The 24,913-nt window shown below is 49.5% G+C and overlaps 1 protein-coding gene across 2 annotated transcripts in view; it reads right to left on the minus strand.

Moving 5' to 3' along the window:
* The window catches only part of EHHADH (enoyl-CoA hydratase and 3-hydroxyacyl CoA dehydrogenase), a 244,519-nt gene that overhangs the window by 96,328 nt on the left and 123,278 nt on the right, over positions 1 to 24,913 (minus strand). For both annotated transcript variants that reach the window (XM_063933010.1, XM_063933009.1), the window contains exon 6: positions 2,376 to 2,717. In XM_063933010.1, the coding sequence (XP_063789080.1) occupies positions 2,376 to 2,717 (342 nt within the window). The remainder of the gene's footprint in view (positions 1 to 2,375; positions 2,718 to 24,913) is intronic.

A 24,913-nucleotide genomic window follows, 5' to 3' on the forward strand; every position in this document is an offset into this window, starting at 1 on the left:
CTTGAAGGATCCAGGGGTCCACTTGCGAGTGGGCCCACTGCGCACTGAACTTCTTGAGACGGGCCCCCACCGTGTCTGCTTGTAAAGCCCCAGCGTCATGCTGAGGACTTTGCGGAGGCGGGAGAGGGCTTTTGTTCCTGGGAACTAGCTGTTTGTTGCAGCCTTTTTCCTCTCCCTCTGCCACGGGGCAGAAATGAGGCGCCTTTTGCCCGCTTGCCCTTATGGGGCCGAAAGGACTGCGCCTGATAATACGGCGTCTTCTTAGGTTGAGAAGCTACCTGGGGTAAAAATGTGGATTTTCCAGCAGTTGCCGTGGCTACCAGGTCTGATAGACCTACCCCAAATAACTCCTCCCCCTTATAAGGCAATACTTCCATGTGCCTTTTAGAATCCGCATCACCTGACCACTGCCGCGTCCATAAACCTCTTCTAGCAGAAATGGACAGCGCGCTAACTCTTGATGCCAGTCGGCAAATATCCCTCTGTGCATCACGCATATATAGAAATGCATCCTTCAAATGCTCTATAGTCAGTAATATACTGTCCCTATCTAGGGTATCAATATTTTCAGTCAGGGAATCCGACCACGCCAGGCCCGCACTGCACATCCAGGCTGAGGCGATTGCTGGTCGCAGTATAACACCCGTGTGAGAGTATATACGTTTTAGGATATTCTCCAGCTTTCTATCGGCAGGTTCCTTTAGGGCGGCCGTATCAGGAGAGGGTAGTGCTACCTGTTTTGACAAACGTGAGCGCTTTATCCACCCTAGGGGGTGTTTCCCAACGTGCCCTATCCTCTGGCGGGAAAGGGTACGATGCCAATAACCTTTTAGGAATTATCAGTTTTTTATCGGGGGAAACCCACGCCTCATCACACACTTCATTTAATTCCTCGGATACAGGAAAAACTACAGGCAGTTTTTTCTCACCAAACATAATACCCTTTTTAGTGGTACTTGTATTATCAGAGATATGCAATACATTTTTAATTGCTTCAATCATGTAACGTGTGGCCCTAGTGGAAGTCCCGTTTATCTCATCATCGTCGACACTGGAGTCAGTATCCGTGTCTGTGTCTGCCATTTGAGGTAACGGGCGTTTTAAAGCCCCTGATGGCGTTTGAGACCCTTGGACAGGCACAAGCTGAGTAGCCGGCTGTCTCATGTCGTCAACTGTCTGTCGTAACGAGCTGACACTGTCACGCAATTCCTTCCATAAGCTCATCCACTCAGGTGTCGACTCCCCAGGGGGTGACAACTGTATAATAGGCAATTGCTCCGCCTCCATCTCATTTTCCTCCTCAAACATGTCGACACAATCGTACCGACACACCGCACACACACAGGGAATGCTCTGATAGAGGACAGGACCCCACTAGCCCTTTGGGGAGACAGAGGGAGAGTATGCCAGCACACACCAGAGCGCTATATATAAACAGGAATACCACTATAAAATGTGCTTTTCCCTTTATAGCTGCTGTTAGTATCAAAACTGCGCCAAATTAGTGCCCCCCCTCTCTTTGTTACCCTTTTCTGTAGTGCAGGACTGCAGGGGAGAGTCAGGGAGACGTCCTTCCAGCGGAGCTGTGATGGAAAATGGCGCCTGTGTGCTGAGGAGATAGGCTCCGCCCCCTTCTCGGCGGCCTTTTCTCCCGCTTTTTTGTAAGTTCTGGCAGGGGTTAAAATACATCCATATAGCCCTGGGGGTTATATGTGGTGTATTTATGCCAGCCAAGGTGTTTTACATTGCTGCTCAGGGCGCCCCCCCCTAGCGCCCTGCACCCTCAGTGACCGGAGTGTGAAGTGTGCCTGAGTAACAATGGCGCACAGCTGCAGTGCTGTGCGCTACCTTGTTGAAGACTGATGTCTTCTGCCGCCGATTTTTCCGGACCTCTTCTTGCTTCTGGCTCTGTAAGGGGGCCGGCGGCGCGGCTCTGGGACCGAGCTCCGAGGCTGGGCCTGTGTTCGGTCCCTCTGGAGCTAATGGTGTCCAGTAGCCTAAGAAGCCCAATCCACTCTGCACTTCAGGTGAGTTCGCTTCTTCTCCCCTTAGTCCCTCGATGCAGTGAGCCTGTTGCCAGCAGGTCTCACTGAAAATAAAAAAACTAAAACTAAAACTTTCACTAAGAAGCTCAGGAGAGCCCCTAGTGTGCACCCTTCTCGGCCGGGCACAAAAATCTATCTGAGGCTTGGAGGAGGGTCATAGGGGGAGGAGCCAGTGCACACCAGGTAGTCCTAAAGCTTTTACTTTTGTGCCCAGTCTCCTGCGGAGCCGCTCTCCCCCCATGGTCCTTACGGAGTTCCCAGCATCCACTAGGACGTCAGAGAAATGATAGTAAAGTATAAGACTGAGCTATTGGGGTGTGATGAACCTACCTATGACAGCTGCTGTGCGGACAGGTTTCGGCGGCACCGTATCCCATCTGCCACCTGAGGGGTGCGTCCACTTGCCAACGTTCCTCTCTGAGAAGAAGGCATACTGCTGTGCTTGGGGCTGGCCTGTGGCCAAGAGGGAGGCGAACAGCTCCCTCTCCATCTCCACAGCGCGGTGGTACGGTAGGTGGACAGACGCCCTTACAGCTTTGATGCAGGCTAAAGGAGCTTGGGCCCCACGGAACTGCTTCTTGGCTTTCTCCACGGCAGTGTCCAGGAAGTCTTCCATATTTGGATTGGATGAGACAAACTTGGTGCTTAACCTCCGTTTGTCCAAAGGAGATCCTGAAATACATATAAAAATATGGCTGGTTAGAGAATTTCTAGTGCACAAATCTATGTACAGTATGTATGTGCAGGGCCATACCACATGCTTGGGATTGCATAGAGATCAGAGACATACAGTAACTAGACATTTTGGTGCCCTGTGCCAGAAAAAGAATTGGTGTCCCCCTCTCCCACCATATTTAAAATAGGGACAGTGTGCGCCGAAGGTGCGCACCAAAAATATAGGGTCATGACTTTATGGGGAAGGGACACGGCCACAGAATAGTACCATGTCACATTACACAGAACAGTGATGTCCGTTATACACATTACATCACACAGTAGTTATACCTCTTATACACATTACACCACAGTAGAGCCCCTGATACACATTATGCCAGGTAGAGCCTACATTATGCCAGGACGGTAGAGCCCCCGATACACATTATGCCAGGTAGAGCCTACATTATGCCAGGACGGTAGAGCCCCTGATACACATTATGCCAGGTAGAGCCTACATTATGCCAGGACGGTAGAGCCCCCGATACACATTATGCCAGGTAGAGCCTACATTATGCCAGGATGGTAGAGCCCCTGATACACATTATGCCAGGTAGAGCCTACATTATGCCAGGTAGAGCGCCTGATACACATTATCCATGGTAGAGCCCACATTATGCCAGGTAGAGTTAGGTGTGTGTGTGTCTCTCTCTTTCCCACCTCCCTGGAGCGCACTTTATCTTACATTACAGCAAGAGTAGGGAGCCGGGAGGACCACAGTGTTTGGCCAACAAACTACAGCACTGCCCAGCTGTAACAAGTACCCAGTACCTTACAGTACACAATGCAAGAACTGTGAAGCCGGGAGAAGCACAGAATGCTGCCAACAAGCTGCAGCGCTGCCCGGTTGTATCCAGTAACTGGGCGCGGCAGTTACTACCACGGACACATATACTGGCGCGAAACTGTGGGTGTTGCTGGTGGTTCTGTGCCCACAGTGCATACACTGGCACACACCTAGTTATGGCCCTGAGAGAGATGTACCATGCGGCATTATGTCCTTAAAACATTAAAGAACCATGAACTTGTAGAAAACGTTAAAGGACAGCGAATACAGAAAATGTGAATGGCAATGTATTCGGCAAGTACAATGGACATTTCATTGTAATTCTGACTTTTCCCCGCTGTTTTCTTACAAAAATATCCTAGTTAAAGGTTTTCTAATAAAGGACAAAAAGCTCAAGTGATCAAGCATAGCATATCATGTCTGGAGACAGCATTTGCGTTAACTGCAAATCTGTGACTTAAGGGGTTATTCAGAGATGAACGCAGATAACCGCATACGCAGCCAGATCTGCATTCATCACTGCACGTGCTGGGGGCCACCAAGCACACGTCAAGGCCACCCTGCATGTGTGATGGCCTGCTTCCCGATGCGTCCACAATCTAACTGCGGACGCATCGGAACTAAGGTTGACCCTTGGCAGCGCAGCCCGGCTGCGCTGTCAAGCGGTCGGCACCCATTTTTTTTTTATCGGAGTGGCTGCATGTGACGTCACGCAGCTGCCCCGAAAATGCTCCCAGCCTGCCCCCGTTCGCCTCTGCCCTCCCAACGCTGCATCGCCGCCCCGCAAATACCTGCTCCTGTCAATCACATTGCGGTTGAATCCATCGGGATGCGACCGCAATGTGTGTGTTCGCACAGTCGTTGTGCGCCCGCTGCGCATGTGCAGGTTGCCACCATCGGCAAACTGCGCTGCAGGCTGCAATGCTAACTTAAACTCTAACTCTTTCAATCAAATTTACAGTACTGTGCAAAAGTTTTAGGCAGGTGTGGAAAAAATGCTGCAAAGTATAAATGCTTTAAAAAAGAACTAAATAGTTGATTTTTATAAATTAACAAATGATCACCCTTTGCCTTCAAAACAGCATCACAGCATCAATTCTTCTAGGTACACTTGCACACAGTTCTTGAAGGAACTCGGCAGGCAATTTGTTACAAACACCTTCAAGAACTAGCTGTAGATCTTCTGTGGATGTAGGCTGTCTCAAATCCTTCTGTCTCTTCATGTAATCCCAGACAGACTCGATGGTGAGATCAGGACTCTGTGGGGCCATATAATCACTTCCAGGACTCCTTGTTCTTCTTTATGCTGAATATAGTTCCTAATGACATTGGCTGTATGTTTGAGGTTATTGTCATACTGGAGAATAAATATGGAGTCAATCAGACGCTGATGGTACTGCATGTTGGATAAGTATGTGCCTGTATTTCTCAGCATTGAGGACACCATTAATCCTCACCAAATCCCCAACTCCATTTGCTGAAATGCAGGCTGGAATTTGCAAGGAACCTCCTCCATGCTTCACTGCTGCCTGCAGACACTCATTATTGTACCGCACTCCTGCCCTCATTCCGAGTTGTTCGCTCGTAAGATTTTTTCGCAACGGAGAGATTAGTCGCAAACTGCGCATGCGCAACGTTCGCAGTGCGTCTGCGCCAAGTAAATTTGCAAAAGAGTTTGGTATTTTACTCACAGCCTAACTAAGAAATTTCATCGTTCTGGTGATCGGAGTGTGATTGACAGGAAGTGGATGTTTCAGGGCGGAAACTGTCCGTTTTATGGGTGTGTGCGAAAAAACGCTGCAGTTTCTGGGAAAAACGCGGGAGTGTCTGAAGAAACGGGGGAGTGTCTGGGTGAACGCTGGGTGTGTTTGTGACGTTAAACCAGGAACGAAACTGACTGAACTGATCGCAGTGTAGGAGTAAGTCTCGAGCTACTCAGAAACTGCAAAGAAATTTCTATTCGCAATTCTGCTAATCTTTCGTTCGCAATTCTGCTAAGCGAAGATTCACTCCCAGAGGGCGGCGGCTTAGCGTGTGCAATGCTGCTAAAAGCAGCTAACAAGCGAACAACTCGGAATGAGGGCCTCCAGCCCCTCGGCGAACAAATTGCCTTCTGTTTTCTGTTATAGCCAAATATTGCTGCATTTTTTTGTAGCCCAGTTCCCATATTTTCATAGTTGAGTCACTTGGTCTTGTTTCCACGTTGTAGGTATGGCTTTTTGGATGCTATTCTGCCATGAAGACCACTTCTGGCCAGGTTCTCCAAACAGTAGATGAGTGTACCTGGGTCCCAGTGGTTTCTGCCAGTTCTGAGCTGATGGCAATGCTGGACCCCTTTTCTGATTTCGAACAGAAGTAAGCATGATGTGTCTTTCATTTGATACACTAAATTTCCGTGACTGACCACTGCGTCTACGGTCCTCTTAGTTGTCTGTTTCTTTGTGCTTCAGCGCTAAGAAATCAATGACCCCAAACATACAGCCAGCGGCGGATTGGTACGCCGGCATGAATTGCCGGTGGGCTTAGCCCCGTCCTTTCCGCTGTGGCCGTACTCACTCTCCCTACCTTCCCCCCCGCCAGGGCTGGGACGATTCATCTCGTCACAACTGCAGCCGCAGCACAGGCTGGAGCCGCGGCTATGAAGTTGCTAGGTGCCGCACGCCCACTAGGCAAATACTCCAGCCGCAGCCAGCGCAGTGAGGGGCCGGGCATCCCACATATCTAGGCTGGCGGCCTCTCACTGCGCTGCTGCGGCTGGAGTATTTGCATATTGGGCGGCATCCTGCTGGAACTAGTCCAACCTACCACGGAGCGCCTCACATAGAAGACCGAAGCTGCTGCGGAGTGCGGGACTGCGGGTAGGATGGCCGAGAAACAGCTTCCGACCTCAGCTACTGAGCCTGGACACTGGCTTAGGTAAGCAGGAGGGGGACTGGCCAGCTTTGCTGCTGAGAGGAAGCCCCTGTGATCAGCTCACTACTCACTACCCTGGCTGCAGCCCACATACAAGAGTTCTCTTCAACCCCACACTCACACACTGACACACACAGCCCCCGGCCCCTCACACACTGCACCCTGCCCCCTACACCCTGTTCCTCACACGCTGCCCCCTGTAACCAGCACCTCACACACTGCCCCCTGCCCCTCACACGCTGCCCTCTGCCCCATGCCCCTCACACGCTGCCCTCTGCCCCATGCCCCTCACACACTGCACCCTGCCCCCTACACCCTGTTCCTCACACGCTGCCCCCTGTCCCTAGCACGCTGCACCCTGCCCCTCACACGCTGCCCCCTATACCTAGCACCTCACAAGCTGCCCCCTATACCCAGCACCTCACACGCTGCCACCTGTAACCAGCACCTGACACACTGCCCCCTGCCCCTCACACACTACACCCTGTTCATCACACGCTGCCCCCTGTACCCAGCACCTCACAAGATGCCCCCTATACCCAGCACCTCACACGCTGCCCCCTGCCCCTCACACGCTGCCCACTACACCATGCCCCTCACACACTGCACCCTGCCCCCTACACCCTGTTCCTCACACGCTGCCCCCTGCCCTTAGCACGCTGCACCCTGCCCCTCACACGCTGCCCCCTGCCCTTAGCACGCTGCACCCTGCCCCTCACACGCTGCCCCCTGTACCCAGCACCTCACAAGCTGCCCCCTATACCCAGCACCTCACATGCTGCCCCCCTGCCCCTCACACGCTGCCCACTACACCATGCCCCTCACACGCTGCCCTCTGCCCCTCACACACTGCCCCCTGCCCCTCACACACTGCACCCTGCCCCCTACACCCTGTTCCTCACACGCTGCCCCCTGCCCCTAGCACGCTGCACCCTGCCCCTCACACGCTGCCCCCTGTGCCCAGCACCTCACAAGCTGCCCCCTATACCCAGCACCTCACACGCTGCCCCCTGTGCCCAGCACCTCACAAGCTGCCCCCTATACCCAGCACCTCACACGCTGCCCACTACACCATGCCCCTCACACGCTGCCCTCTGCCCCTCACACGCTGCCCCCTGCCCCTCACACGCTGCCCCATGTACCCAGCACCTCACATGCTGCCCACTACACCATGCCCCTCACACGCTACAAGCTGCCCCTCACACGCTGCCCCCTGTAACCAGCACCTCACACCCTGCCCCTCAAGTCACACACTGCCCACTGTACGCAGCACCTCACACACTGCCCCCTACACCATGCCCCTCACACACTGCCCCCTGTACCCAGCACCTCACACACTACCTCCTGCACCCCAACCCTCACACGCTACACGCTGCCCCCTGTACCCAGCACCTCACACACTGTCCCCTGCACCCTGACCCTCACACGCTGCCCACTACACCATACCCCTCACACGCTGCCCCCTGTATCCAGCACCTCACACACTGTCCCCTGCACCCTGACCCTCACACGCTGCCCACTACACCATGCCCCTCACACGCTGCCCCATACCCCTCACACACTGCCCCGTACCCAGCACCTCACACACTGCCCCGTACCCAGCACCTCACATACTGCCCCCTGCCCGACACACACTGCACCCTGCACGCAGCACCTCACACACTGCACCCTGCCCCTCACATGCTGCCCCCTGCCCTTACACGCTTCCCCCTGCATCCTGCCCCTCACACGCTGCCCTCTGTACCCAGCACCTCACGCACTGCCCCGTGTACACAGCACCTCACACACTGCCCCCTGTACCCAGCACCTCACACGCTGCCCCTCACACACTGCCCCCTGCACCCCGACCCTCACACGCTGCCCACTACAACATGCCCCTCACACGCTGCCCCCTGTACCCAGCACCTCACACTCTGCCCCTCACACGCTGCCCAGTGTACGCAGCACCTCACACACTGCCCACTACACCATGCTCCTTGCACCCTGCCCCACACGCTGCCCCCAGCACCTCACACACTACTCCCTGCACCCCAACCCTCACACGCTGCCCACTACACCATGCCCCTCACACGCTACACGCTGCCCCCTGTATTCAGCACCTCACACACTGTTCCCTGCACCCTGACCCTCACACGCTGCCCACTACACCATGCCCCTCACACGCTGCCCCATGCACCCTGTCCGACACACACTGCACCCTGCACCTCACATGCTGCCCCCTGTACGCAGCACCTCACACACTGCACCCTGCCCCTCACATGCTGCCCCCTGCCCTTACACGCTTCCCCCTGCATCCTGCCCCTCACACACTTCCCCCTGCCCCTCACACACTGCCCTCTGTACCCAGCACCTCACACACTGCCCCCTGTACACAGCACCTCACATGCTGCCCTCTACACCATGCCCCTCACACGCTGCCCCTGTACCCAGCACCTCATACACTGCCCCCTGTACCCAGCACCTCACACTGCCCCCTGCACCCCGACCCTCACACGCTGCCCACTACACCCTGCCCCTCACACGCTGCCCCCTGTACCCAGCACCTCACACCCTGCCCCTCACACACTGCCCCGTGTACGCAGCACCTCACACACTGCCCACTACATCATGCTCCTTGCACCCTGCCCCTCACACACTGCCCCCTGTACCCAGCACCTCACACACTGCCCTCTGCACCCTCACACGCTGCCCACTACACCATACCCCTCACACGCTGCCCCATGCCCCTCACACACTGCCCCCTGTACCCAGCACCTCACACCCTGCCCCTCACACACTGCCCCCTGCACCTCGCACACTGTCTCCTGCACCTTGACCCTCACACGCTGCCCTCTGCCCCTCACACGCTGCCCCATGCCCTTCACACGCTGCCCCCTGTATCCAGCACCTCACACCCTGCACCTCACACGCTGCCTCCTGTATGCAGCACCTCACATGCTGCCCCCTTCACCATGCCCCTCACACACTGCCCCCTGTACCCAGCACCTCACACGCTGCCCCCTACACCCCGACCCTCACACGCTGCCCACTACACCATGCCCCTCACACGCTGCCCCTGTACCCATCACCTCACACACTGCCCCCTGTACGCAGCACCTCACACACTGCCCATTACACCATGCTCCTTGCACCCTGCCCCTCACACGCTGCCCCCTCTACCCAGCACCTCACACACTGCCCCCTACACCCTGCCTATCACACACTGCCTCCTGTACCCAGCACCTCACACACTGCCCCCTGCACCCCACGACCCTCACACGTTGCCCACTACACCATGCCCCTCACACGCTACAAGCTGTCCCCTGCCCCTCACACGCTGCCCCCTGTACCCAGCACCTCACACCCTGCCCCTCGTACGCAGCACCTCACAAGCTGCACCCTGCCCTCACACACTGCCCCCTGCACCTCACATGCTGCACCCTGCCCTCACACACTGCCCCCTGCACCTCACACATTGCACCCTACACCAATGCCCCTCACACACTGCTCCCTGTACCCAGCACCTCACATGCTGCACACATCCCCTGCACCCGGCACCACACACACTGACACACAGCCTCCTGCATCCAGCCGCTCACCACCACCTCTCACACTGACACCCATCCCCTACACACAGCTCCCTGTACACACAGCATCTCATACACGGACACACAGCACCTCACACACAGCCCCCTGTACACACATACACGACCAGTATTGTTGTTGGGCGTTCCTAAGCGGTTTACTAATTAGAAGCAGTTGTAACACAGTATAGGCATGTTATAGGAGTGACACAGGTGTGTTGCCAGTAGTGGTTACGTATAGGGACACTGAATTGCTCACATTTGAGGCCAATCTCAGACGGATGATCTGCACGTAGCATAGGGCTGGTAAAAGTGTCAGTGGCTCAACTAACGGTGGCGTCTTATGACGCACAAAGCATTATTCCAGTGTTTGTAGATACTGACAGTGGGAGTCTCCGTCCTCGTCATTCAGACACGGATGTACACCAGGGAGCTTTATTAGCATAAAGTAGCAGACACAATTTCTGTAAAAGACCCAAGGAAGGCTGCAACTGCATCCAACAGAATTAGGCCTTATGAGGAGCGAGTTTCCTGCCCCGTGTGACAGACTCCACCTCCATTAGGGCTGCATCCAGAAATTTCCCAGGCTGGTTTTTTATCCCAATCCACCCCTGCATACAGCAAATGGGCCTAATTCAGAGTTGATCGTAGCAGCAAATTTGTGAGCAGTTGGGCAAAACCATGTGCACTGCAGGGGGGGCAGATGTAACATGTGCAGAGAGAGTTAGATTTGGGTGGGGTGTGTTCAAACTGAAATCTAAATTGCAGTGTAAAAATAAAGCAGACAGTATTTACCCTGCACAGAAACAAAATAACCCACCCAAATCTGACTCTCTCTGCACATGTTACATCTGACCCACCTGTAATGCACATGGTTTTGCCCAAATGCTAACAAATTTGCTGCTACGATCAACTCTGAATTACCCCCAATGTCATTAAGAACTATCTTCAGCATAAAGAAGAACAAGGAGTCCTGGAAGTGATCACATGGCCCCATAGAGACCTGATCTCAACATCGAGTCTGTCTGGGATTACATTAAGAGACAGAAGGATCTAAGCAAGCCTACATTCACAGAAGATCTGTGGTTAATTCTCCAAGATGTTTGGAACAACCTCCCTGCCGAGATCCTTCAAGAACTGTGTGTACCTAGAAGAATTGATGCTGTTTTGAAGACAAAGGGTGGTCACACTATTAACACGTCTATTTTTGAAGGCACTCTTACTTTTCAGCATTTTTTCCACACCTGCCTAAAAGTTTTGCACAGTACTGTATATTATTTAAGCAATTATTTGTTATTTTGCTAAATAATACATAGATTATTACGTACAATAATTTTAATTAGTGGCTTTATTTTTTTAAGGGAATTGTGTAGCTCAGCATCTTGAAAGCCTTCAGTGCAGGGGTATTCAAAATGCAGCCCTCCAGCTGCTGTGGAACTACACATCCCAGCATGACCTGACAGTTTTAGCATGCCTGGCAATAACAGCAAAACTGTGTCAGGGCATGCTGGGATGTGTAGTTCTACAGCATATATTGGAGGAGTTACTTTACACTTCCCCAGCAGCTGCCATTGTCAGCAGCCGTTGGGTAGGGGGTCCTGCCGTGCTGACCGACCGGCAATGCGGCAAACACTGGGGGAGGGAGCAGGAAGGCAGAGGGAAGTTTTTCTTCCCTGCAGCTGCACACACTGTCTATCAGACTAGCTGCATCCTGTGCGACCAGGTCAGATAGAACACTTGCTGATGTGGTCGCATGTGATGCCACCATGCCAGGCAAGTGGTTAACGATCTGTCATTAAACAATCAAGTCACCAAACATTGCAAAGTGTTGATTTTGAGGACTTATTGTTCAAGGTCATTAAATGTTATTAAACAATTAAGCCACCAACATCACAAAATAGCATGTTTGAAGTCGTAAAGCTTAGCCAGGCATTAACACATCAGCTGTGTGTGATTTTGCACTAATTGTGGAATTATTAGCTGAAGCATCGCTGGTAGTGCACCTGTCATGGTGATTTCCTCAATCTACGCAGCTACAAAGCTACTCATAAACTGCGATCACTTTGTAAGTATTTTACGATTGACTCTTAGCAGATTTGTTAATGCACCGCCCAGGACGGTATCCGGACTCCAGGTCGACAGCACAAAGGTCGACACACCTTAGGTCGATGCCAATTGGTCGACACACCTTAGGTCGACATGGATTTTTTTTTGACAGGGACAAAAGGTCGACATGGAAAAAGGTCGACATGAGTTTTTCACGATTTTTTTTTTAACCTTTTCATACTTAACGATCCACGTGGACTACGATTGGTACGGTAAAGTGTGCCGAGCGAATCGGTAGCGGAGCGAAGGCACCTAATTGGGGTTCCCGATCACTCTACGAAGAAAACGACACAAAAAAAACACATAAAAAACTCATGTCGACCTTTTTCCATGTCGACCTAAGGCGTGTCGACCAATTGGCGTCGACCTAAGGTGTGTCGACCTTTGTGCTGTCGACCCTCAGTCCCAGACCCGCCCAGGACACAGGCACGATACACCCATTACACGCCCGTTTTGCAGAGTTGTGAAGCCTTCGCCACGCCTTTTCACGTTATCTATTTGCAGCCTCTTTTCGGTTCGCAATTCTGCTAAGTTGTCGCAGTTTGTGATCTGGCTCAAAATCGCCAGTTGCGTGATTATTTGCAATTGGGACTGAAGCTGGATCAGACCCTAAATCCTTAACCCATCTACCTAGCACACTTAAAAATATTAATTTTCTTTGCATTCAGCATATACAACATAGTAACACCCACACAGAAACCTGTAATAATATCAGCCGCTACTTAGCAAACGGCGACGCTGGAGTCCGTATTTACATCTATTAATAGATGCTTGCATAGAGTTTTACAATAGGTATTATTATTTCTTTGAATCAGGTCTACTTTAAAGGTCTTTTAAATTTTTAGCATTCGCAAACACATCTCCTATATAATAGCCCAGATCTGTGACTCTGTGCCTGGGCCTCTAAGGCTGGGCGTGGCTAGGAGCTCTCATTGGGTTAGTGGCAGGTCTATCACACCCAGTCCACAGCTGATTGGGCGAGAAACGCTCTCCCACACAGGTTACATCCAATGGGAGGCTCTGTCCTTTGGCTGCTTTGTTTGTTTTCACAGAGCAGGATTAACAATGGGACTGATGGAGCTGCAGCTCCAGCCCCACACCCCAAAATAGACCCCCTGCATCTGCAGCAACATACCCTCCAACATTTTACACATAAAAATTGGTACAAATTCGAAAAGGGGGCATGGCCACAGGTACAGGTGCGTGGCCACGCCCCTTTCCTTAAGCTTTCAATGGAAGATTGGAGAGTTGAAAATCGGTACAGACCATTAAAAAAAAGGGACTGTACCTGCCAAAATGGTCCAGCTGGAGGGTATGCCACTGCATCTGCAGCAAGTTCTATGTCCTGCTGCCAGTCCACCTGCCCCCTCCGGCATCAACAATCCCCACTCCCTAGCCGCGGCGCAGGTGGAACAAAAGCTACTGCGGCCATCGGCATAGATGTGTATGAAAGCGGTGCAGCGGAAGGCTTTCATAGCCCTCTGTGCGCCGCATACTCTCTGAGACCCAGATACTCCTCTGCATGTAATGTCACAGAAGTCCCTCCCCGCCACAGCCACACAAAGATCCCCAGAGGCACTGACTCCGCAACACAGCACCTGGGCTGCTGGCCTGGAAGCCCCGAGATGGCTAATGTAACTAATAGAGGGGGTCATTTCAAGTTGATCGCTCGCTAGCAGTTTTTAGCAGCCGTGCAAACGCTATGCCGCCGCCCACTGGGAGTGTATTTTAGCTTAGCAGAAGTGCGAACGGTTGTATCGCAGAGCGCCTGCAAAAGTTTTTGGTGTAGTTTCAGAGTAGCTCAAAACCTACTCAGCGCTTGCGATCACTTCAGACTATTCAGTTCCGGATTTGATGTCACAAACCTGCCCAGCGTTCGCCCAGCCACGCCTGCATTTACCCATTTTTCGAACACTCCCTGAAAACGGTCAGTTGCCACCCAGAAACGCCCACTTCATGTCAATCACTCTGCGGCAACCAGTGCGACTGAAATGCATCGCTAGACCCTCTGCAAAACTGCATTGTTGTGCCCGTACGTCGCACGTGCGCATTGCGCTGCATGCGCAGAACTGCCGTTTTTTTAGCCTGATCGCTGAGCCGCGAACAAATGCAGCTAGCGATCAACTCTGAATGACCACCAGAGTGGGTGATATCGCGGAGGGTAATGTCTGGACGCTGAATCAGTGTAAAAGGTGACAGTGCTGTGCAGTGGGTGTGCAGTCAGGGCCTGTGCTAGGGTGTTCGGCACCCCCCTGCAAACTATAAATTTGCACCCTCGCATACTTTACAAAGGCACAGCGCACAATACCCCCTGTAGTAGAGACACTTACACACGTAATGCCCCCTGTACCAGTGACGCTTACACATGTAACGCCCTTTGTAGCAGTGCCGCTTACACACACGTAACGCCTCCTGTACCAGTGACGCTTACACACATTATGCCGCAGTCACACATACAAACACGACACATATGTATATACAAACACATACATACAGTACATACATTACACACATATATACAGTATACACAGACACTGTATATACACACACACACACGCTCTTTCCAGACACTTACCTAATGAAGTCTGGCTGGCCGAAGTGGTAGCAGCTCATCCTCCTGCTGCAGCATGGTCCCGTCTAGCTCCGCCCCTTATTCTCACCTAGCTCCGCCTCCTATGGCTCTCGCCCGGCCACTGAATGTCACACAGGGGAGGGGGAGAGGAGGTTGTGTGCTGCCGGCGCCGCTACATGTGTGACAGCAGCCGGCAGCAGCAGCAGGGATAGCAGCAGCAGCTCAGCACAGGGATGCAGAGCAGGGAGAACGCCTCTCCTTACTGGTGCCTCCCTGCACTGCATCCCTTTGCTGAGCGGCTAGCGCCGGGCCTGTGTGCAGTGTCTCTGACACTGCACAGCACTCTCACCTTCTACATTGATTCAGCCAGTCAGTCAGTTCTGCCAGCCAGTCACTATTGTTAGCACCAGTGTCCCAACGCGCGGCATTACAGGGAAGTATTTAACAATATTTAGCATTATTAGCAATATTTAACCACTCATACAATTATGATTGGAGGTAATACTCCATATAATAAAAATATTGCACGCCACACGGGTGTGCAAGGGTTAAGGTGGGCGTAGCTCCTTACGACGGTGTGAAGAGCGCCCGTAGGGCGCGATGAATCACCTAGTAGGTAATAGATCATTATTCTCATTGATATATAAGGCACTACAAAACTCAGCGGCACTGTAACAAATCACACAGAGACAGAGCAACGACCCACAAGGCTGATGGAGAAGGTGCAGCCAAGAGACACGGCTGACGCAGAGATGGGCGCTAATGCATTTACAGTTACAATCCCATGCGCAGCGGATATGCGGAAATATGTAAATGAGACAAGACGCCTGGATTTCTGTTGAGGAGCCCACTGGCGGCTTTGCAGTTTCAAGCAACAGCATACAAACATGGAGTAGCGATCGCCGATCCTTCCAATAATCAATTCCCTCTCTAACCCTAAGGTCCCGCAGAATGGCCACGGTAACCGAGACACTGACACCATATTTTCTGCATTCGGGATCGCAGTTGTAGCCTTAGACATGCCCCAAAACTTGTCACGACACACCTATGGCTGCCACTCCCCATTACCGCCTGCAAACAGCCCCTGTCATTCACCTTGCAAATAAATGCTCACTGCGAGCGACATCGCTAAGGTACCTTGCTTGCGCAGTGCGACCACGATGCCTGCGCAGTTGGCCGATAGTAACTCAACTCTGTAAATATCGGCATTGCGTGCAACTCCGAATAAGGCACATAGAGCGGGGGGAGGGGGGGTCTGCTCACAGGAGCTTGCAATCTACAGGATAAAAGAGAAAGCAAGATCGTATAGATAATTAATCAAATAAGATGTGTTGGCTATATAACGCGTTCTTCCATGTTGTCCTTTTCTACTGGCCTGCCACTGTTATTTCTAGACAAGGATAAGCTTTGGCAAACTACGGCTCTCAGTTGTGAAACTAGAAGTCACGGCATGCCCCCGGCTAATGGAGCACACCGAGATGGGCAGTTTGCGCTAGAGCCGCTGAAAGGCCGCAGGTTGCCTGCTTCTGTTCGGAGATATACCAGGCTCTAGCCCGGCCCACATACACCTAAGCTACTTCATAGAACTGCTGCAGCCGTTATAAAGTTTTGACTTTAATGAGAGAGTTCCAGGAAGCTGGTCAGGGAGATTGTTTCCCTCCTCCGCTCATTCCTCTTGTAGATGTTCTCTTCTAGCTGCGGGCAGTGAAATGCACTGGTGTATTACTAGCGCATCCACACACATCAGATGTTCCGCACACCCTCCAGCAGGGAGGTGACAGATGGAAACATCTCTCTTTATCCACTGCAATTTGGGGAAAGGAGAAGGAGTGACAGCGTCTCCTAATATGTTGAGAAAAGAACACACGGCGCAGACTGTTTGCTAAGCACTTCTGCTCAGTCCTTCTGTCCTGAGGAAAAATAGCTGCTCCAGATATGGGGCCTGATTTATCCTTTTGATGGCAATCGCAGGACATGGCCGCCCAGCATGCTGCCAGCCGCCTCCCCCCCCCCCCCCCCCGTTGAATAAGCAGAAATTGCGAACGCTTCGCAATTTCTGCTTGTTAGCAGAAACTAAAGTAGCCTCCTGCCTCCATCTTACCCATTGTGGCAGCTGCATGTGATGTCACGCAGCCGCCGCGATCACGCCCCTGACATGCTCCCGTTCGGTCAACTCCGCCCACCATTTGTGTCGCACCGCCCCGTCTCCTCCCTGGAAATGGAGCGTTGCCCACCCCGCCTCTGCTTAATTGACAGGCAGAGGCGATCGCATTTTCTGCGGCCCCCCGAAGAAAGTGCGGTCGCATGCGCAGGACGGGCGCTGCCATGCACCCGCGGCCCAATTGTCAAAATTCCGGTTGGAACGCGATCCAACCTGAATTAGTCCCATGGTCCCTCCTACAAAACTCTCAGCAGCTGTGAAGTGTTTCCCTGCCCTATCCCCTCTAGCCGAGATGGAGCCAGATACCTCGTACACATTCATATAATAAATATGTCAACTTCTAACATAGGTTCTACTGTACTTGCAGATAAATAACATGGTCTACTCTACAGCAGTGATGAGCAGTCTGGTACACCCCCTGGGCCGCAAACGCCGCACTCTGACTTCCAATAGTACCGTACAGTGAACCTCATTCAAGTCCTTTTGCTATAGCGCCCTGATGCGCAAAGTAATGATATTCGGTACTTTGCACATGTGCAGGACCCACTCTGCGTGTGCGCTGTCAAAGTCAGAAAAATATCACGCTACACACTGCCATATTTGCACCTCATGCGTGTCCCCGCTGCGTGTGCATGAGCTCTCCCGTGCGTGCGCATACTCGCTGTTGCGTGCACCCGCAGGCGCACGGTATGCGCATTTACGGTAGAGTTTGTATGCGTCTAGCGTGCGACTCAATCGTAACATATTTTAACCATATAATGTATTTTGTAGATTATGGTCCCTTTGATAGAATCTGAAAGTTTAGTTAATGTAGCATGTTCATAGACAAAGAGATCCCTCTTTGTTTGATACGAAGGGTCAGACAGGGGTTATACAGTGGTGTTTAGTATCCATCGGAAGAGTATTTAATTAGCAATATTCCGGTGTTGGTTTGAAGCGGATAACTCGCTCGTGCGAATAGTTATGGACATAAGAAGTTTATGGACATTTACTATTATTTGCACTTTATTATCCATGCGGCGGGAAACCTAGTTTCCCACCCACCTGAGCAGTTGGAAATAGTCACAGCCCACCTGTATGAATCAACCTATGACCTTTTGTTATAATGCGAAGACGAATTCCTGTGTCCAATGAACAATAAGAATATAGGGACCATTGTACTGTATTGTGTGTAGTGTATAAAAGGACAAGCCGATCTGGGCCAGCTCTCTATTCTCTTCAACGGTTCTCATTGCTGATAATCGGGAGCTGGATATCCAGAAGGCGCATGCGATTGTTTCCCTTTGTGCGTAAGTTTCTCTGCAATCATATTGTCTTTATTGTTATAAGCCATTCTCTCTCGTTCTCTCTCACTTTCTCTCTCCTTTCCCCTTTAGAAGTAATTGTATCTTTATTGTATTTTATGTGTAGTTACTTGGTTAGATATTCTATGTTATCTTGGTAGTGTATAACTTGTATTGTATTATTCTTTTGCAATTGAACGTTCATTCATTTCCTTAAAAGGCGTTAGACCCTTAGACCGGTATTGTGTGTTCATTACATTGCAGAGGGTAATAGGAGCGTCTCTATCGCTCAAACAGCTTTAGTGTAAACAAGGTTAAGCAGCGTTATATCGCTACAGTGTTTCAGTACAAGGTTTACAGTATAAGAATATCATTTCTGTGTGTTACATTCAAGGTCTACTGATTGTTATCTTGTGAGCGTCTGCGCCGCTCGTGATCTCCTCGTGGTCTCGAGCGACCGCTACGCTGATAGCGTAGCATTACGGTAGTCGCTCACCTATAGTGTGCCCGATACCAACAGCGTATTCTCGCGAGCGATTGTGTCGCTCGAGCGGCTCGCTCCCGATACAGCGTCCGCTACGCTAAGAGCGTACCCTTACGGTACCTCGTGCGCCAATTGCGTACTGTGTTTCTTAACCTCTTTATAGTGTGTTATATAGGATAAATATTAGGCTTTATCAATTGGCTGCTCGTCCATCCTTCACATATCTGCACTAGGTAATTTCAGCAGACATTATCGGTCAGCAAAGGGCGGGAGATAATATTCCTCGTAGTGCTGACCAAGATAAGCATCTGCCTCGCTTAGTAAAGGGTGCTGAAGGAATCCGGAACCGGAGGTAAGAACAATACGCTAGTGTCTTTTAAAACTGTTTTTTTTTCTGTTCTGTCTTGCGTACGCACGCACGCATATATCTGCATTTCTTTTCATTCGTGTATTTTCACATATCACTCTCCTGGTGGCCATTTCACAATTGATAACGTGCTGAGAAAGATTTGTTGCTATTGGTAGTTAAAGAGTAAAAATAATACATTAAGGGGTAATTTGTAAAACACACACACAGCTTTGCCTAAAATACAAGGAGAGACCTGTGTGGTGCTCGGTAGATGAATACAATTAAAAATCATCTACATTGATAAACGTGCTAATTGTATTTTTGTGGCCAGCGTACACGTGTCTCTAACAAAAGGGTGAGACTAGCGTACGCAACGCAAGGGTCGACGCACGGAGCGTATATTACGCAACGGAGCGTCTGGGTACGCCCACAGAAACTCAAATCGCACAATAGCATTGTTTTAGTGGGGGCGGTATAGTATAGCCACGCGATAATAGCACAAATTGATTTCAGTTTCCAAAACTTAGTTTAAATACCTTACTTTACTGTAATGCCTCTGGGGAGAGCTATCAGATTACGGGAAATGATTTTTCTGATCAGAAAACTATAGAATGATAGTGGGTTGAAAACGGTATGAGTGTATTGAACTCCTCTTGGTGAAGTCTTGGTGAAATCTTGGTGAAGTAAATCTTGGTGAAGTAAGTCTTGGTGAATCACGGTCAAGGTGAATACGTGGTGAGCACGGTCAAAGTGAAAACGTGCGACGGAGTGTGATAAAGTTTTCGTTGTATTACGCTCTGGCTGTTTTGGAGCACAGTAGGGAGACTCCAATGATCCTACCATTTATGGGCAACAAGTGTCTATAAGTGGTACGATTGGACCGCACGGTTGTATGTGTGACCAATAACGCAACATGATATGAGGTCATATATTAAATTGCCCCCATGCGTGTTGTAGGGAGCACATGCAAGTGTGATTTGTGTAAAAATAAGGAATTTTCGCTGGTAGGGCCTGCAACGATTACGTGTGTCTGCTAAAAGGGGCGGATCCGTTGTACTCGGAGCAGAAGAAGCTGGTGGTAGAGCTTAGAAAACTTCCACCGTAGACTTCTGTGTTTGGTGCATTTTAGGAAGTTTTTCTGTGTTAAAAAGGTCCACAATGGCAGCCAAGTGCACAACACAGGGACGTTCAGCAGTCAGGGTTCAGACTGAAGAGGCTCGCAGACCACGAGGGTCTGCTCGGTTAGTAATGTGGGGGAGGTATGGTCCCCACACTGAGACCTTTTGTGACGAATGGACACGAATGACTGTGGGGGATAAAGCACCATTTCCCGGGATAGGTAGTTTTGACTCAGAGGTATTGCATAATTTAAGGCGAAGGATCTGTCTCATAAAATCCTGGAAACAACGAATTAGACATTATGATTGTTTACAGTTATGGCAACAGGAAAGTGAAATACAAAGAAATTTAACTTACATATCTGACTCATCTTGGGAAGAGAGACATGGCAATGGAGAGGATTATGGTTGCAGAGAATGGCGCAATGGTGTACGGTAAAAATGCACTTAGCAACTGTATTATAGATGATAAGGCTAATTGTAATAAACGTAACGATGATAATTGTAATACTGATAAATGTACAACTATTAACCCATGCAAGTTGCACCCCATGTTAAACTCCCCTCAGGATTACAAACAAGAAAGTGAGCCCAGCATGATGTCGGTACCTCTTCCAGAAGCCATCCTACAAGACATCCAGGTGGACGCGACCAAATCGGTAAAAGCAGTAATCAAACCCCCTAACGGAGGGTCAGGTGAGGTCGTGTCCACAGGTACGTATGGTGTTATACATCACGCACAAACAAATGTACCTCATATTGCAGAACCAACTCAGAATGACGCTATTGGACTTAATCCTGTCAGGGTAATTGCAGTACCAAATGGGAAAACTGACACTTCAGGAGTCACTCCTGTCAGGAACATCGCCATGCACTGCCCCTTTTCCCGAACAGAATTAAGAACAATTTTGTCTGAATTTCCTGACCCTAGGAAAGACTTAATTGCATGTCAAAAGTATATTAGAGAGCTAGGAAATTCTGCAGAGCCAAATAACAAAGATTGGAGGACAGTTTTGAGGGCATGTTTACCCCCCAATGTCGACTCAGTGAAATTTATCGCTGACTGTAAACTAAATGAAGAAATACCACTAACAGACGAGTATAATCAGGATAATGTAAAGAGAATCAACTTACAGTTAGGAGTATATTTCCCTGCAGTGGTAAAGTGGAATAAAATTTTTACAATGAGACAAAAAGAAGGTGAATCCACACCAGAGTATTTTCACCGGGCTCTGCAGGATATGGCTAGGTACACTGGTATAGATGACATTAAAACAAATGTACACCACAGACAGGTAGCTGTGTCCGTATTAATGGACGGCTTAAAAGACACACTAAAAATCAGGGTACAAACCTCTCTACCTCACTGGAGAGGTATCTCGGTGGCTGCATTAAGAGAGAGTCCGCTATCGAGCATGACCGTAATATCCAAAGAACCAGGGAAGCACAGGGAGAGCGGTTGATGGTAATGAGCATCCAAGCACTAGAGGAGGCATCAGGTCGACCGAAACCCCAGGCCACTAGCACATGGAGGAAGCCAAGGATTTGTTATCTTTGTAAAAGAGAAGGGCATTATGCCAGCAATTGTAATAGCCCACATAAAGTCAGACCCCCTAGACAAAGAAATGAGCAAAGTTATGACACACCAAATTATAATCAGGGATCATATAGGAAGAATTTTGGGCCACACCCATGATATGTAGTCAGGAAAAGGTGATCATTAGGACTGATGGTAAGCCTGAGGTAACGGTTAACAAGTTGGGAGGTCATTCCTTGAGGACACAGGAATGACCGGGTAAAATTTGTAATGTATCTGTGAAATGTTTTCTTTTTCCAATCTCTGACGGTCATCGGCAGGACTCAAACATTGCATAGCTACTTGGTCCTTGCAGAAGTCTACCAAACCCCAGCATGACCTACCCGCATCAATGTATCCTGGCCAGATACAAAGGGTGGAGTATGGAGGTGCTGGTGGGAGGGACTGAGCAAGGATACCATTGGACATGTAGATATGACAGCCTGATGATGAACGGCAGATCTGACAATGTTTTAAAATGTTTGAAAAATGTTTTTTCCTGTTGTTGTTTATTGTTGGTTTATGTAATACATATATATATGAACGGTTCTCTCTCTCTCGTTGTTTTTTTTTCCTCTCTCTCTCTTCTTTCTCATGTTCTCATAACGTTACAGATGGTATGTCACACATTAGTTGGACAAATGGTAATGCAAGATTTATTCTCCTTACAGAAAGAGCGCTGAGCTAGAAGAAATATTGTATCACCAGAATGTTTAGAAGACTGAGAGACAGCACCTTTGAGATGACAGCAGAACAAGAAGAACAACAAGACTAGAGAACTAATTATCGTAACAAGTTTCTCTCCCCCTCAAACTGTTTTCCTGTACCCCCATTACAAATTTCTCCTTTTCTCCTCCTGTAAGATGGACTCGCCTCAAGAGACTGTGATCCGTGTTTTCATGTTGACCCTGATGTTGACCAGAGCAGTCTGTTTCGGTGAGAGTACCAGTGAGGTCGAGAAAGGATCCAGAATGGGTTTCTGATGACTGAGACGGAGGTGTAAATTTCCAATAGCAACACAATCACCAAGCAAAGGCGAGTACCGGAAACGATCTAGCAGCCATGTTATTTGTAAACATTGTGAAGGATTGTTAGCTGAAAAGAGAACTGTATCTGTAGGCTCTGTGACAGTGTAGTTGAGGATGGGTGTATCAAGAAATGCCAATCTAGTTTTAATATCCACATGGACCGGCATCCATTGAGTGACTATCACTCCTTAGTGGGGAAAGTGTTAAATCAGACAGATTGTTGGGTATGCTCTCAAGTACCTCAAGGCCATAGCAAATCAGGATTAGTTCCCTTCCCTTTAACTATAGGGGAGGTACTTGAGCTAAGTGGTGGGAGGCCGGTGGACAGGAGGTTTAATATCTCCAGTCCTCCTAGTTTGAAGCTCCACCAATATCATGTGGATAGATCCCTAGTATGTTTTAACATTTCCAATCCCCGAAAGCCGGGAAATTTGGAAGTGTCATGGAATAACCAAACCATGACCTTTTCATACAGAGCCGATAGAATGCCAACAGATACAGAACTTATACGCCACATAGCCGGTAGTGGAAAATATTTCCGATATAGGTATACCCTAGGAAGTAGGACCATGAGAGTTGGAGAGGTATCACCAGGATACTGTGCACATATACAAACTGATACGTGTATTAAACAGATGGGAGAATTAGGGTTAGGAAATTTCATATGGAAAATGTGTAATATGGTTATGTCCTACTCCGTCCCATATGTTCTCCCCGATGATGCATATTTCATATGCGGGAGGAAGGCGTATAAGTGGCTTGCCCCAAATTCAGAAGGGTTATGTTATATTGGAAAAGTACTGCTTAAAGTAATGACTGTATCACATACAAAAATGAAAGATATTCACCGCAGTGCCCAAACTCCTTATACTCACACTCATTACGAGCACATCGTTAAACGGCACCTGATAGAGAGAACAGAGCATCCGGCCTCTGACCTGATCAGTGAATCCACCGGGATTCAATTCCTAATCGCGTTAGATATCACTCGTACCGCCAGAGGAGTGATAAATTATAAATATATATCTGCGCTTGCAAATTTATTAGACAACATCACTGAAATGTATGATGACACATTCAGGTATACTGGAAGGGAGCTCCAAGCTTATAAAACAGAACTGGTTCAGCATAGGATGATTCTCAATTATGTCACAGCTGTGACGGGTGGGTATTGTGTCACCCTAGCAACTCAGTATGGAATAAAGTGCTGCACGTATATCACAAACAGCACCGAGGACCCGGTCGAGGTCATAGACCAAAAGATGGACGACATTCTCCAATTAAAATGGGAGTTCCGAAGGAAACACAATCTCACCCTTGCCGCTGTGGGTAATGAGCTGACCAGTTGGGTGTCATGGTTGAACCCGCGAAATTGGTTCTCTGGTTTAGGAGAATGGACCCAAGGTATTATCATGGATGTAGGGAAATTCCTTTTGTGTGTTCTGGGTGTCATCATATTAGTCGGTCTGATATTTAGATGCGTTCGGGTTTTAACAAAGTGTAAACGTAGCGCCCGAGTGATGAGTTTAAGGTGTGAAGATACTGTAATAACAACGACTGATGTGATTTACGACCCAACGATAGAGACACTGTTGTGATGAAAATGTGATTCTACGGTCTGTTTCTTTCACCTGTTTCTCCTTTGTTTTTCCCCAAGGTAAAAAGACCCGCTTGGAAGAAGATTTTGACAGCCTTGTATACAGACAACAGATGGACTAAAGAAGAAGTCTGACAACCTTTTACACAGACAACTGATGGACTATGCCATAGACCCCCATATCCCTAGTACTTTTAATTTTACGCTAGCCCAACACTTTTTGTAAGTCTATGGACATTGATAAAGCTTTGCTTACGTTTATTAGCAAAAGCACAAAGAGACTACAGTCAACATGTACATCAAGACAAGACCTCAATCAGCAAATGTATATTAAACTCACATAGTTTATCAATGCATTTACCATAAGTGTTCTTTATCTTCATCTCTACAACCTTCAGGTAATGACACACATAGTCGATAGGGAATACAGGCACAGATATCAGCACTCACATATTCCCCCATTCATGTATCATCAACTAAAATGTGCTCCCCCATTTTGTTGCAACCAAAAGCCGAAGAGAGCTCGGTAAAGTTTGACAGCCCATCCACAGACCCGTACCACGGGATAAGAAGGAATTCAAATGTACACTTCGCAATACCTCGAAGCTTGATTTAAA

This window comes from Pseudophryne corroboree, chromosome 7 (genome assembly GCF_028390025.1).
Source record: "Pseudophryne corroboree isolate aPseCor3 chromosome 7, aPseCor3.hap2, whole genome shotgun sequence".
Classification (NCBI taxonomy): domain Eukaryota; kingdom Metazoa; phylum Chordata; class Amphibia; order Anura; family Myobatrachidae; genus Pseudophryne; species Pseudophryne corroboree.